This window comes from Leopardus geoffroyi, chromosome C3 (assembly GCF_018350155.1).
Source record: "Leopardus geoffroyi isolate Oge1 chromosome C3, O.geoffroyi_Oge1_pat1.0, whole genome shotgun sequence".
Lineage (NCBI taxonomy): Eukaryota > Metazoa > Chordata > Mammalia > Carnivora > Felidae > Leopardus > Leopardus geoffroyi.
The window spans coordinates 26,186,290-26,201,479 of record NC_059338.1 but is presented as its reverse complement, the minus strand read 5'-3'; the positions used below and the strand labels follow the sequence as shown (position 1 = coordinate 26,201,479).

At 56.8% G+C, this 15,190-nt stretch overlaps 1 protein-coding gene across 19 annotated transcripts in view; it reads left to right on the top strand.

Annotated features, from left to right (window-relative positions):
- NFASC (neurofascin) overlaps positions 1-15,190 on the top strand; it is a 183,821-nt gene that overhangs the window by 136,403 nt on the left and 32,228 nt on the right. For 12 of the 19 annotated variants that reach the window (XM_045456301.1, XM_045456299.1, XM_045456304.1 and 9 more), the window contains 12 exons: positions 1,097-1,240; positions 1,884-1,995; positions 2,761-2,927; positions 3,658-3,805; positions 4,966-5,090; positions 6,018-6,062; positions 7,258-7,359; positions 7,665-7,862; positions 8,679-8,749; positions 10,051-10,273; positions 12,282-12,397; positions 14,051-14,255. In XM_045456301.1, coding sequence (XP_045312257.1) covers positions 1,097-1,240; positions 1,884-1,995; positions 2,761-2,927; positions 3,658-3,805; positions 4,966-5,090; positions 6,018-6,062; positions 7,258-7,359; positions 7,665-7,862; positions 8,679-8,749; positions 10,051-10,273; positions 12,282-12,397; positions 14,051-14,255 — 1,656 coding nt within the window. The remainder of the gene's footprint in view (positions 1-1,096; positions 1,241-1,883; positions 1,996-2,760; positions 2,928-3,657; positions 3,806-4,965; positions 5,091-6,017; positions 6,063-7,257; positions 7,360-7,664; positions 7,863-8,678; positions 8,750-10,050; positions 10,274-12,281; positions 12,398-14,050; positions 14,256-15,190) is intronic. The other 7 variants (XM_045456302.1, XM_045456316.1, XM_045456315.1 and 4 more) reach the window with 3 other exon arrangements.

The following is a 15,190-nucleotide window of genomic DNA, read 5'->3' as shown; positions in this document are numbered from 1 at the left end:
TGAGACAGAGAGACAGAGCATGAACAGGGGAGGGACAGAGAGAGAGCGAGACACAGAATCTGAAGCAGGCTCCAGGCTCTGAGCTGTCAGCACAGAGCCTGATGCGGGGCTCGAACTCACAGACCGCGAGATCATGACCTGAGCTGAAGTCGGATGCTTAACCGACTGAGCCACCTAGGCGCCCCCCCCCCTTTTTTTAAATGTTTATTATCATTCTCTTAATAAGCTCCTCAGAGTAGGATGGGAGTAATTCTCCCCCGTTTGACAGAGAAGGGAAATGAGGCCCAGAAAGATTTATCGGTTTGTCCCAGTCCCAGACTGACATGTGAGCAGGACTGAGACCCCACAGCCACTCCTCAGCCCCGGCTGTCTGCATCACAAGCCAGCCGTACTAGAAGAACCGTGGGAGCAAATGTTCTCTCTCGGTTTAGGATACGTTTCTTGGGATGATCAGGAAGCTTTGGCAAACCTAGGGACTCATTCCGTTTCAACAGGCATTGGCTTATGGGTTTAACTCTGAATGTTTGAAGAATGCTCTGCTCAGAGGATGGGAAGGTGGTAGGTCCCATCCGGTTGTACTTTCCTTTGTCCTTTTCAAAACATTTGGGTTTGCACACATTGGATTAAAATAATAACGACCATCATAATCTGTGTGTGCCAGGCCTCTGCTGATGAGTTTATGCATGCATAACATCTCAGGTCACCCTCCTGAGGGCCCCGCAGGGTGACCTATCATCCCCATCCCGCACACAAGGATGCTGGAGCTTACAGCAACTGAATAAAGCCGGCAGGTGATGCGGTTAGAATTCAAACCCCTTTCTGTTGCCGCGGCTTATGCTGTCAACCACGTCTGCCCAGCTGCTGAATAGGAGGAGCAGGGATTCACAGCCCCATGGGACAGCCTGAGGGACAAACCTCAGTAGGTTTGATGATGGGCCCAAAGTCACACAGCTAGGCAGCAGTCGAGCCGGAAGCCGGGACTTCTGGTGCTTCTTCCACAGCACCCCGGTCGTCCTAGGGGGCCCTGGCCAGAGCCCCAAGTGCCCTCCACCCTGCCCCTCCTGTTGCTCACGTGGACCGTCTTTCCTATCTGAAGCGGCACCACCCAACCCAAACCGCGAGGTGGCCGGGGACACCATCATCTTCCGGGACACCCAGATCAGCAGCAGGGCTGTGTACCAGTGCAACACGTCCAACGAGCACGGCTACCTGCTGGCCAACGCCTTCGTCAGTGTGCTGGGTGAGTGCACCCCTCCGCTCACCCTCCGTGCAGCCTCCCTGGGTGTTCTTCTCCAGAGGTCAGCCAGGCTGGGTGGGGTAAGAGAGCGGTGGGATGGGGGGAAGCATGGACACTGAAGATGAATTTTCTGGGGAGGATGAGGGACTTCGGACCCATGGATCTGGATGTGTGGACAATTAGTTCCCTGTTAGAAGTCGGTTTGGGGCCCTTTCCCCCTCCAGATGACGGGGAGGGACCTGTCTCACCCCTTCCACTATCCAGGCCAGTTCTGCCTGCGTTCTCAGTGTCCTAGGGGTAAGAAATGGTTCTGAATCCGTTGGTGTCCCTCCCAGAGCAGGGAGAGGGCAGAGGCGACCGGGAGATGCCTTGGGGTTGTGGAGGGGGAGTTATAGAACCTGCTGGATAATTTGGGGAGGCCCTTTGCAAAAGCCGGACTAGATGTAGCCTAGGCTGAGGGTAGATGGGTGACCCTCCTCCTTCCTCACCCAACCCTGAGAGGCTTCTTAAAGGAGGAGGTTTGACGGGGGAAGGGATGTTGGGGATTGGAGAGCTGCTATGCCACCGAGGCACCTAGAAGAACTGGGGGGCTGGTAGCTGGAAAAGCTGGCTCCCCCAGCCAAGACCCGTTCTCCGGGACTTGCAGACGTGCCCCCTCGGATGCTGTCACCCCGGAACCAGCTCATTAGGGTGATCCTGTACAACCGGACGCGGCTGGACTGCCCGTTCTTTGGGTCTCCCATCCCCACACTCCGATGGTAAGTTCTAGGAGACCAGGCGTCCCCCCTGGGGTCCTGTCTTATGGTGCCCGTTCCCATCAGGTCCACATTAGGTATTCAGTAAGACCTGGGAACCTTAAAGGGTGGAAGCCAGGAGGAAGTTGGCAGATCACTGAGGTCAGCCCCCTCGTTTATTTTTTATTTAGTTAGTTTTAGAGACAGGGAGAGAGAGAGTGAGAGTGGGGGAGGAGCAGAGGGAGAGAGAAAGAAAATCCCAAGCAGGCTCTGCTGATAGCACAGAGCCCGATGCAGGGCTCAAACTCATGAACCATGAGATCATGACCTGAGCCGAAATCAAGAGTCGGACACTTGGGGCGCCTGGGTGGCTCAGTCGGTTAGGCGTCCGACTTCGGCTCAGATCATGATTTTTATGATCCGTGAGTTCAAGCCCCGCATCGGGCTCTGTGCTGACAGCTCGGAGCCTGGAGCCTGCTTCCGATTCTGTGTCTCCCTCTCTCTCTGCCCCTCCCCCGTTCATGCTCTGTCTCTGTCTCTCAAAAATAAATAAACGTTAAAAAAAATAAAAGTTGGACACTTAACCGACGGAGCCACCCAAGTGCCCTCCTTTATTGTGCAGAGAAGAAAACCGAGGGCTAGAGACTTGCCAGGGTCGCCCAGTGGTTGGAGGTGGACCCTGCGGGGCTCAGGCTCCAGGCTGCCCGCACAGCCTCTCGAGAGGTTGCCACCCCACTCCCTTGGGCCAGTCCTCTCAGTATGCTTCATGTTGTGCTGCTCTGTTGTGAGGTTTAAGAACGGGCAAGGCAGCAACCTGGATGGTGGCAACTACCACGTCTATGAGAACGGCAGCCTGGAAATCAAGATGATCCGCAAAGAGGACCAAGGCATCTACACCTGCGTCGCCACCAACATCCTGGGCAAAGCTGAAAACCAGGTCCGCCTGGAGGTCAAAGGTAAAGGAGAGGGTTGGTAGGCAGAGGGCGGCGTGGGGGCAGGCGAGGAAGCCATCGCCGCAAAGCGATTCCCGTGCGCTGTTCCCTTTGAAAATGCACCACAGGGGCGCCTGGGTGGCGCAGTCGGTTAAGCGTCCGACTTCAACCAGGTCACGATCTCGCGGTCCGTGAGTTCGAGCCCCGCGTCAGGCTCTGGGCTGATGGCTCAGAGCCTGGAGCCTGTTTCCGATTCTGTGTCTCCCTCTCTCTCTGCCCCTCCCCCGTTCATGCTCTGTCTCTCTCTGTCCCAAAAATAAATAAACGTTGAAAATAAATAAATAAATAAATAAATAAATAAATAAATAAAAAAGAAAATGCACCACACGTAATGTCTGATCCCTGATGGGACCCTCCCTGTGCGTCTGTGTGTCCTCGAGGGTTTCCAGCTGGCCTGGGTGCCGGGAACACCGAGCCATTCTCAGCCTGGTCCATGTGGAATTAAAGAGGGAAGCCCGAGACCCCACCAGCACCCCACTACACCCCAGAAAGTGCATCATCTTTTCCCAAGCCAGATAGAAAGGACTTGGGGATTGTTTACTACTTGGAATCACTCATTCATATAACTGAATGTGACCTTCTGCCACCTTCCGTGGTCGGTCTAACCTCGAGGTCACGCGTGTCACACGGTGAGGCCACGTGGGGTGGTGGGCAGAGGCCACGCCAGTGACGACCTCCCTCGGCTTCTTCACAGACCCCACCAGGATCTACCGGATGCCCGAGGACCAGGTCGCCAAAAGGGGCACCACGGTGCAGCTGGAGTGTCGGGTGAAGCACGACCCCTCCCTGAAGCTCACGGTCTCCTGGCTGAAGGATGACGAGCCCCTTTACATCGGAAACAGGTTTCCGCTCCTTCCCTCTCTCTCCCTGCCACGAGTCTGGGACCGTTTCCTTCCCCCTTGCTCTTGGCGACGCACTGAGGAACCCAGGGACAGGGAACCTGTGCCGTGCGTGCAGAGGGGCGTGGCAGCATTAGTGACTCCCCAACCCCGGGTCCCTCTCTCCCTCTCCTCCCAGCTCTCTGCCTGTCCCCTCCTCTTCCTTCTCCCTCTCCTCCTTTTCCCACTCCTTTCTCTCTTCCCTCCTCTCTTCCACTCTCTCTTCCCCGCTTTTCCTCCTCCCTATGCTCTCCTCCTCCCTGCAAGTCTCGGCAAGGCTGGCGGCAACGTCCTCAGACCTGCTTGCAGTGCCCCTGTTCTCCAGCAGAGGGCAGGGCAAGCCCGAGTCGCCGGCCACCAGAGTGGCCGTGGGGCGTCCGAGCCCGTAGGCAACTTGGACTCTTACCAGACCACCCCAGCCTCCCGCGTCCAGATTTAAGTGATGTAGGGGGAGGGGAAGCATTGAAAGTGTCTAAAAGTCCCCACGGGGGTCTCTAACGTGCAGTCCATGTTGGGAATGGCTGGTCCAAGCCTTCCTCCATGGGGCTCTTTGTTGTACCCTCTAACATTCCCGGGGGTGTTATGCAGAGCCCTGAGGTCGCCCTGCTCCGTGGTGCCCACCTCCCTCAGCAGGAGAGAGCTCAGAGGAGCCCAGGGCGCCTGGCCTGAGCCTGGGTGCAAGACTGGCCTGGGCTGAAGTGAGAGCCAGAAGTAGGGGAAGAGGAGGGATACCAGCCCGCCTGTTGAGGCGTGGACCTAACTGTGTCCTAATTTGGGAGGGGAGCGCAGCACAGGAAAGACACAGACGTTATGGCCACTGGGGCATTCGCGCGCAAGGAACGTGGGTCAGGGCCACTTCCGCTTCACCCACTTCCCCTTCCCCCTCCGTCAGGCACCTAAGGGCGCCAGGTGACAGTGAGGACCGTGCCTCTCTCGCAGCATTGAGAGGGGGGCCTCCTGTCGCCTGGGAGGGGCTGTGGCTGCCCAGGCCGGCCTGTGACGCTCCCCTCTCTGACTTGCCACCCCCCGCTCCAGGGAGAAAGCAGACAGTGCCCGGGGCTCCCCCCAGCCCCCACTGTCTGCCCGCTCGCCCTCCTCCCGACCCCTCCCTGGTGCCCTTGCAGGATGAAGAAGGAGGACGACTCCCTGACCATCTTCGGTGTGGCTGAGCGAGACCAGGGGAGTTACACGTGCGTTGCCAGCACTGAGCTGGACCAAGACTTGGCCAAGGCCTACCTTACTGTGCTAGGTAACTGCCACCGCTCACACGCGCTCTGACCTCCCCCCGCCACCCCTTCCTGAGGCCAGAGAAGCTGTGGGCCTTGGATGGCATCCAGGGCCCTGCCTGTGGTCAGCGGGCTGGTCAGGCACGGTGGTCTCCTGCCATTTGATCTGAGGGTTAGGAAGCTGCTCCTTTCAGAACGTGCTGGGCTGAACACCGTACCTCCTGAGTGGAACCATTAACTCGCCCAAATCCTCAGCTGAAGGGTTCCTGAGCGAGAGAGGGAAGGTGGACAGGGGGTTCTTCTCGTGATCATTTTTACCAACTTCACAGCTGCCTCTCTACCGCTACGCCAGTGAAAACAGTCCATCGTCGAAGCGAGACCGAATTTTGACTTTATTCTGGGAACACCCTCGGCCAGCCTCCCTCCCCCTCCCACCTCCGGTTTCTTGAGGGGATTTCACAGGACGCGGTGCATTTAGCAAAATGATTCCATCACGTCCTGCCCTGTGTCCGGGCCAGACTGTAAATGCTAAGCCATCCTAACCCCAGAGGAAGGTAGCCTTTCCCATCCAGGGAGGCACATCCCCTGGTGTCCCCTCATCACCTCTGTCCTCTTTCTGGGTGTCCCTTTGCCCCTGCTGTTCGTACACCCTGTCTCTTCTGCGGTGGTGGTACACAGCTGCCGGGGACGGTGGTTCTAGGCACACGGTGGCACTGGGATGGGAAGGAGACGAGTCCCCCTGCCCCCATGCCAGCCGTGGAGGAAACAAGACGACCTCTATCAGACATGGCTGGGGGGGGGGTGGTCTCCGTGGAAGGGCAGGTGAAGCTGTGCCTTGAACACCTCAGCCGGGGCAGCTGTTCAAGCCTCGGCCGCCTATTCCCATCCTTCTGGAACACCTGTAACCCTGGATAACCTGCTAACCTGGGTAACCCGTCTTACCTTTGCAGCTGATCAGGCCACTCCAACTAACCGTTTGGCTGCCCTGCCCAAAGGTAATTCGTACTAATCACGGGACCCTCGCCAGAACCTTCTCTAGGTAGCGGGGAGGGTGGAGCCCGAGGAGGAAGGTGCTACAGGACAGGCTGTGCGGTGCGTAGGCAAGTGGGTAACGCTCCCCACTTCCCAGGGTCCCGCCCGCACCTCCCAGCCCCGCCGCAGCCCTACTCCGGGCTTCCCACGCTTTTCGCAGGTGAGGCTGCTGTTCCACCCCATCCCCTACTTGTGGCCACGCGCACCGCTTCCTGGTGGTGGCCCGTTCTGTCCCCACAGCTTTGGCCACAGAAGCGTGTAGGCTGCTGTCGGGAAGGCCCACCCGCTTCAAGTTCTCCGTAGGCCCATCTCGTTCGCGGCCTCTCCACATTGGCTGCTATGTACCTATTCACACTCTGCATTTACACGTGTGCACACAAACACGAACGTGGGCTCGGGTGACTCACCTTCCGGATCCTCCCAGCAACCAGCCAAAATCTGGAAATAACTGGGTCGAGGCGCCAGGGTGGGGAAACGGCATGCGTACCACATCGGTCAGGGGTGAGGTAGCTTTACCCCCGGGCCAGGATGGCCCTCACACCCACTGAGGAAATCCGGTGAGACTGGAGCCCCCAAAGGTGCCTCCCCAACCCCTGTTTGGATGTTTGCGGGGCTCTTCTGTCCTGCTGTTCACCACTGAAACTTCTAGACTAAGTCCCTGTCTCCTCCCTGGCCCAGTCCTCTGCCTTTGTCCCTCCCCTGCGCCTAACCGGTCTGCCTCACTCAGCACTCCACACACCCTCCCAGACCCCTGCCCCCTCAAAGCCTTGGCAGAGTAGAAGGTAATTATCCAGAGAAAAGGAGACAAAACCCCACACTTCCTCGCCAGCTTTCCTAAGGGTCACAAGCATGGGTCTCGTGAAAAGGGCAGCATTTTCCAAACACTTGCACTCCGCAGAAATGGGATAGGTCGGTCCCAGTTCTCTCTGTGCCCTACATCCTTTGATGCTTTTGGGGTGGGGGTGGAATTTGGGGTCTCCTCTTTGTTCTACCTCGGCCCCCTGAGGGAATGGGGCAGGCCAGGGTTGATTCCTGCTGGTGGTGACCACAGCCCATCAGGGACCCGTCATAGGACAGTGTCCAGGGCCGGGGCCAGCACAAGGACGGGACGCCTCTAACTGGGGAGTCCTGCGTGCTGTGTTCTTCCTCTGCTGCCAGGACGGCCGGACCGACCCCGGGACCTGGAGCTCACCGACCTGGCCGAGAGGAGCGTGAGGCTGACGTGGATCCCAGGGGACGATAACAACAGCCCCATCACAGGTCAGCCAGGGGCCCCGCGCTCCGATCCAGAAGCGAGGGAGGGATGGCAGCCTGGTCTCTGGTAGCAGCCGGAGGCTTTGACTGGGTCTCTGGTGCTGCTTCTGTCCCACTTGACACGTGCCCTGGGCTGTTCCCAGAGCACACGGAGGCCTCGGTTCCCCTTTCGCTGTCTTGGGAGGAATCTGCGCGGGCCTTTGCCCACCCAAAGGAGATGATAAAGACTAGCGGAAACCACGAAGGAGTACTTGGCGGAAGAACTCTGCTAGCTCAGCTCCCAAACAGCGCCGTCTTCCTTGCCCCCTCAGACTACGTCGTCCAGTTCGAAGAGGACCAGTTCCAGCCGGGGGTCTGGCATGACCATTCCAAGTTCCCGGGCAGCGTCAACTCCGCCGTCCTCCAGCTGTCCCCATACGTCAACTACCAGTTCCGGGTCATTGCCATCAACGAGGTGGGCAGCAGCCACCCCAGCCTCCCCTCCGAGCGCTACCGAACCAGCGGGGCGCGTGAGTACCCGAGGGCGGACGGACCAGGCGCTGAAAACAGGTGCCCTGAGGTCAAACGGAGTTCCGCCAGTTTCTGGCCGCGGGAACGAACGTGGGCGGGTTATTTGACGTCTCTGAGGTTCGACCTCTTCATCGGGGGAATAGCGGCACCTCCTCCCTCACGGGGCTTTCGTTTGAAAATGCGGTCTGGGTACTTCCCATGATGCCTGGCATCTAGTGAGCACGCAGCGAATGTTGGCTGTGATGTCTTATTATTACTAACATCCTTAATAATTCTTGGTGATCTGCCTTAAAGGGAAGCACAAGGGCAGAGATTTGCAGTAGAAATACGTAATCCGGTGTTATGTCAGATTTCTTTTCCTATCCCACTTGGGGTCGTGTTTAGATTTCTGAAAACACACCAGCTCATTGAGCATGGGGCTGCTCCCCCAAAATGTTAAATGCCGGGGATAAACCAGTCTGGTATTAAATTTAGTAGATAATCCGCGAAGGGGATAATCCACATTGAGTTAGCTGTCTGGACCATCCAAAGTATGGAAAGCCTTATGATAAATGCCGTCTGGCGAGGGATTAAAATTCAAAAGAAATTAGCGCTGCTTGTAGGGGCAGGGAGTTAAGTCTTAGCTAGGAAGGCACGTCATACACGTGAGAAAACAGCGGAGCGAGTTCAGTTGCCTGTGGGATAGAGCGTGGAGAGATGCTGAGAAAAGACAGAACACAGAAGGGACGGGTCGCATGGGAGGGAGAGAGTTTGGTGGCTCGCTGTGCTCTGGTGAAGCGAATTGGACTTGAACTTTGCATCCATTTGGGTTCCAGCCCCTGAGTCCAATCCCGCCGACGTGAAGGGAGAAGGGACCAGAAAGAACAACATGGAGATCACGTGGACGGTAAGGGTCCCTCCCAGCCCCCCGTCTTTGATGGGTCTGCTCTCTTGGCCTTGAGCGCGTGGAAGCCCTTGCTCTCGACACCCCTGAGACCCCAAGGCCACTCTCTGCACCGGACCTCCAGAAAGCAAACAGGAGCACGTCTAAAAGCAAGATTTAAGACAGGAGGAAGGAGCAGGGGTGACCAAGGAACATAGACAGCTCGTCTGGCAAAATCAGAGAGAGCACCAGCAGACATAAAATGGACTACTCTCTAGAAGAAGGAGGGGTTTAGGTTGGATTCTAGAAAAGATTTAGCCTAAACGTGTATACCTAGCTTTGGCGTGTTCTGGGGCCCTCCCACTGGAGCTGGTTGGGGGTAGAAGGAAGACCAGTATCCGAGGTTCTTTCAGTGCAGGCTTCCTTTTGGTCCAGGAATGAACTAGATGAAATAAAAGCTTCCCTCCAGGCCAGGGTTGAAAAAAATCCCATCTTCATTTTGGCTCACCGACTATATTTTCCAAACCCAAATTGGGATACGTGGTCTCCGAATGACTTTGGCTGCAAACCACTTCCAAGTCTGCGAGGTGCACGTTCAGCCATTGAAATATCAACATTTCTGTGCTGCCACCATGAGTAACAGAAGCAGGGAGATATAGTGTTGGGATGATGGCCATCCCCATGGTTCTGAGGGCTCGGCCTCACAGCAGCCCTGGCAGCTGGGCTGAGCCCAGATTCAAGACACTGGGCTCATCTTCAGGACCTTGCAAGGACTGGCTCTTGGTCTACAACTCTGTAGTGTGGGCTCCCAGGGGACCGATTCCTGGACCATGCCCCCAGGGAACAGAGAAGAGCGTGGCACCCACCGTTAGCTGCTGGGAACGACAGGATAGTCACACATGGATTCGGTAGAACCCAAGTCAATTTTGAGTTCACTGGCAGCAGGCATGCTGTGGCTAAACCACAACTCATCCCTCTCCGACTTTAGAGAGTATCGTGTTGTTTCCTTGTTTTGTTCTTACTGATCCGTCACAGGAGAGTCCTGTTGAAACTACAACTTTGGCTCCCTGTGCACTTGCAGATGCGGGTGGCTCTGGGAGTCAGAGTGACTAGGTCTTGGGCGAAGCCTGTCACAGAAAAGCTACACGCAGCTGAATTCATAGGACTCTGGCTTTTGGGGACTCGGTGTGGGGGTGGCACACCCTCCCAGGGCTGCGAGGGAGCCAGTGCTGTGCAGATGGGGGCAGAGTGCCTGGCACAGAAGGAGAGCGCAGGCTGTGGGCGGGTCTGGGCTCCACCCTTGCCTTCAATTTCTCCCCGCTCAGCCCATGAATGCCACCTCTGCCTTTGGCCCCAATCTGCGCTACATCGTCAAGTGGCGGCGGAGAGAAACCCGAGAGACGTGGAACAACGTCACAGTGTGGGGCTCCCGCTACGTGGTGGGGCAGACGCCTGTCTACGTACCCTATGAGATCCGGGTCCAGGCTGAAAATGACTTTGGGAAGGGCCCTGAGCCAGACACTGTCATCGGCTACTCCGGGGAAGATTGTGAGTACCCTCCCTCATGCGCTAGCAAGGACCCTCCCAGCCTGGCTGCGCAAGGCCAGCCTCACAGACCAGGAACCTCAGGGTGGGTCATAGGGCCTTCCGAGAACGTCCTGGGAGGACATTCGGTTCCCCCGAAAGAGAAATCCCCTATGGTGAACTCGGGCAACAGGCCCCTTGTAAACGTCAGGAGCAGAAATGTCATCACACAAATGCTAGTTAGAATTCTTGAACATCATCACGTGGTCCAATGCTCCCATTTTATGGATGTGAACCCCGAGGCCTTGTGAGGGAACGACCTTGCCATTATTACACAATAGCAGATGTCAAGCTGGAAAATAGAAGCCGGGCCTTCGAATCTACCTTACTGCCAAGGCTTGCTAGTGCCAAGACTTCGGGACTCTCCCTCCCAAAGAGCCATAATTAAACTCCTCCGCAGGAAGCAGGGCCCCAGGCCAGACTCCTTCTTGGCTCCCCAGGGGAGACCTCAAGAAATGTAGACGGTCTCCAGAGGCTTAGTCTGGAATGATCCAGACCAGCCACCTGCTGGCATCCCCAGTGTTGCTCTTAACCTTCGGAATTGGCTTACAAAGACAAGTTCTTTGGAGGCTAGCCTCAGTGAACCAACAAGTTTCTGGGCATGTACGTGGAAGTATATGCCTGGCTTTTAAGACAGCAGTGGCCTCCTTGTCCACAGCACGTCACTTCAGTAGGCTGCTGAGCAAAGCGGGGGGGTTGGTGGCGCCCCTCCCAGTCAGGGCGATCCATGCCCTCGTGGGTCTGCGTCTGATCCCAGAAAAGATCACGTAGGTGGACGGGGTGACCAGAAGGAAGGGAAGAGGAGAGTCTTGGGGAGTTGCAAGGGCCAATGCTGGGGTCAAGAGTCACGCCAGTGTTGTGTGTCGCAGTCAGATGGAAAGAAGTGAGGGTTGGGCCCCGGGCCCCACTTTCCTGGACCCACTTGGGAATAAGTGGAGGGTATCAGCAGACTCTCTGTCCATCCTGCTCCTCGTCTTTGTGGTGGCAGACACTTCCAGACAGGACACTGGCAGGAACTACTGGCTGGTGAGTATGGACTAAGCAGTGTCTAGTCGTGAACTTCATGGACCTGCCCACAGTTTCCATGGCACCTGCCCACCCCCGAGGGCTGTGCTCTGCTGGAGGAGGTGCGGGGGCGGGGGGGGGGGGGGGCAGAACAGCTTTGGCAGCAAAGTGCAGAAAATGGAGGCAAGAATCAGTCATGAGAGAGGGGTGGGTCTTCTTCTTCAGGTAGTCAAGTGTCAGAATCCCGTCCTGAACTAGGTTAGGGCATCTTCGTCTATGGGTGATGTCTCCTGCAGGGTCCTGGTAGGAAACAAATGCCACTCAAAGGGGACTGTCTCTAATGTGAGGACAGGGTTCAGGAACCACGCTGCCCGCTGGGCTAGCAACAGCAGAACCCCAGTATAACACTCTGAGCCTTGAAGGGTCAGGGGACAGGTGAGTCCCCACAACCAGGACTGCCCTTGGATAGAAAAGTACACCACCGTCAACCTGAGCCCCGCAGAGAGGCAGGCAGGGGACTAGGTACCCACCCTCCCTCTCCTCCTGCCCTGGGGTCTCCTATTGAGCTCTCCTATTGAACAAACCCTTCCAGAAGCCTGGGAACAAGGGGGCCAGCTGACACGGTCCAGAGAGGGTAGCCTGCTGGGACACAGAGCAGGGTGGGGAAGGGTAGCACATGGGATGAAGGGGCAAATGGGGGCTCCCAGCATCTGAGAGTAGCAAATAATTGCCTTCGAAACATGTAAGTAGATCCCTCCCACCAAGATGGCCACCCCCTTGCCCTGGCCTTTCCCCCACTCCCGCAAGTGCAGCCTCATGGAGCAGTCATAGCCCCTGCCCTCATGGAGTGCCCAGTGTCTAGAGTGGGGTGGAGGCACAGGCCGGCAGAGAACAAGTCCGAGGGGACCGTAGAGTCCAGGAGCCAGCCCCGCTTGTATAACCAGTTCTCTGTCCCAACACATTGCAGATCCCAGGGCTGCGCCCACTGACGTTAAAATCCGAGTCCTGAACAGCACAGCCATCAGCCTTCAGTGGAACCGCGTCTATCCCGACACGGTGCAGGGCCAACTCAGAGAGTACCGAGTGAGGAAACCCGCTCTCAGCCCCGCCTAACCACCCAGCTTGCTAACCAGGGCAAGGGGGTAGCAGACGCGGGCCATGAGATCCTTGGAAGGGGTCCTAGGGATAGTTTTTAGATCCAGAGTTGATTCACGAAGATGATGTCTAGTGTTAGCGGTTCAAAAATACACCCAGGAAAAAATTACCAGGTGTGGCCTGCAAGAAATGTGCTGACGGTTCTGCTCGGCGGAAAATCACGGGAAGGGTGGTGGGTCGGGGTTGGCCCTGCGTAGCACGTTACGCTTCTCGTACATGTGTGAGCAGGCACACGTGTATCTTAGGAGCAGTGCTGAGGCACCCCTGAGCTACACTCCTCCCCTCTCCGAATGGCCCCCGCTGGGCTGCTTGCCTCACCCAGTCTGCTTTCATGAAACCCCAGCTAACAGGGAGAGCCACCAAAGACCTTCCCTGTTGTCTCAGCCAACTCCGGATTATCCAGCATATGGATTATGAAGGCCCTCGGCTTCTCCTGGTCTCCCTGCCCGTGAGCAATTTCTGCTCACTGGTCTCTCCTCTTAGAAAGGGTAGGCCCAGGTGCGGAAACGGGAGAGAAGACCCAGGCTCTGCCAGGCTCTTCCTTACTTTATTTAAAAGTTGCCTGGGAAGTGAAGGAGGCTGTAGGCATGGGACAGTTCACGTTCTGTGACTTAGAGGTCATTGAGAGTTGGCTGATGGACAGCTGGGGGCAGAATGGAGGGAACCAGTCTCTTTTGCGGACACGAATTTGGTAGGTAGGGGAAGGAGGCAAGAGGATATATACACTTGAATGAGCTCTTCCCCAGCATTTGACTTGCACTCTTTACCTACTTGCCTGGAGGCTTTCTTGGCTAAAGCTCCCATTGGGCCCCCTTCTTAAGTGTGGATTTCCTCCTTCCTTTGCCATTGGAGGCCCAGGTGACGCTGGTATGGCAGCCTGACCTGGGCCTTCTTACCTACTGCTAACTGTTCCTTGTGTCCCAAACTCTCGCGACTCTACTTATAACACTTACCACCTTCTGAAGGCCATCCCGGCCAAGCTCTTAACAGCCTGGCGTCCCCTGACTTGGACACGTGTCTATCCCATTCTAAAGGTCTTCAAACAATATTAAAAGAAAACGTTTGACTTCAAAGGATTAAATCAGCTCTCGTATTCAGACTTCTGGGGGTAACCTGTTACTTTTCAACTTCCGCTTCCTGCCGATCTAAACCATACTAATCCAACTCAAGGTGATGTGGTCTTTGAACACAGAAGAGGGCTTTCCATGCCGGGACCCTGGGCTCATATTTGTGGTTCCGGCATGGACTCCCTGAGCAACTCGTTCCCAGCTTGGAAATAAGTCTCATGATGGACCATCGCCATCAGTAACTTTGGCCAACCTGCCTAACCCAGAGAGGCGATGTGGCTCAGAAAACGATTGAACCCGAAACACCCATTTCTTGTTTCGCATCAACTCTTACTCGCTAGTGGCTGATGAACAGGGCTTCTAAGGCCGCTCCCCCAGCCCTAGGGGGACTGATGAGGGCATTCGGGATTCGGAGCCCGTGGCAAGCAAAGGGAAGACCGGTCACTACCATCGGCACTAACAACTAACCCGCTCCACCTGACCGTCCCCTCACCGGCCTGCCTCTGTCCCGAAGGCCTACTACTGGAGGGAGAGCAGCTTGTTGAAGAACCTGTGGGTGTCTCAGAAGAGGCAGCAAGCCAGCTTCCCCGGTGACCGCCCCCGTGGCGTGGTGTCCCGCCTCTTCCCCTACAGTAACTACAAGCTGGAGATGGTTGTGGTCAATGGGAGAGGCGATGGGCCTCGCAGTGAAACCAAGGAGTTCACCACCCCGGAAGGAGGTAGGTGTGACCCACAGCTCTTCGGGGTGGGGCAGGACCAGGGTAGCACGTCCAGGCGGGCCTGGAGCAGCCCCCAAGTGACTTGGCCGGACATCACAAGGTGACCTCTGCACGACTCCGAGAAGCTGATGTCCCACGAGCCAAGCGGCTCCTGCCATTCCCACAGCACGCCAGCACCTCCAGGGTGGCCTGCCCTGACAGGACATTGTGTCTCAAGAGAAGACCTGTGCCGTCTGCTGACCGCATTCCAGACAGGCTGGTAGACTGACCCCCGCAAAGGTGCTGGGGGAGCCTGGGCTACCCCCACCTCCAGAGGCCGAAGCACGGTCACCCTGACCGCCGGAAGCACCCAGGACCTTCAGAGCTCTCTCGGCACTGTAAATCCAGAAGCTTCCATCGGGATAGCTGGTCTGTGTGCACAGTGGCCCCGCAGGGGGCGCCCTGATGCTGATTCACGGTCCGCCTGCTCCTGGGAGGCAGATGCCTGCGAAGCTTATCGGCTGGGCATTTGCTTTGCCCTCTTCCATTTCTCCCCCTCCCTTTTAACTGCTTTCCCCCTATTTTTCTTCTCTTCCTCCTTCTTCATTCTTCTCTCTTGTTTTCTTTATTCCTGTCTGTCCCAGCCCCTCATTTTCTCTTCATCTTCGGCCTCTCCCCGTCCCTCCCGCTCCTGGTGCCCTGTCCGTGGATCCCATCTTGGGTTTCTTTCTCCTCACCCCTGCACCCCGCATTCCCGGCCCGGAGCCTGCCTGCTGCTGGCACCCAGCGGTGAGCATCCTTGTCTGAAGCCTAGGAACCACAGCCTCTGTGCCAAACAGCTGTGGTTGGTCCCCTGCCAGCTGGAAGGTATCTCTGCAGGAGCAGAGCCTAACGTGTGCCAGATCCACAGTAGTTGCTAAAGGAAAACTCGACTGACTTCTTCCCCGTTTGAACCG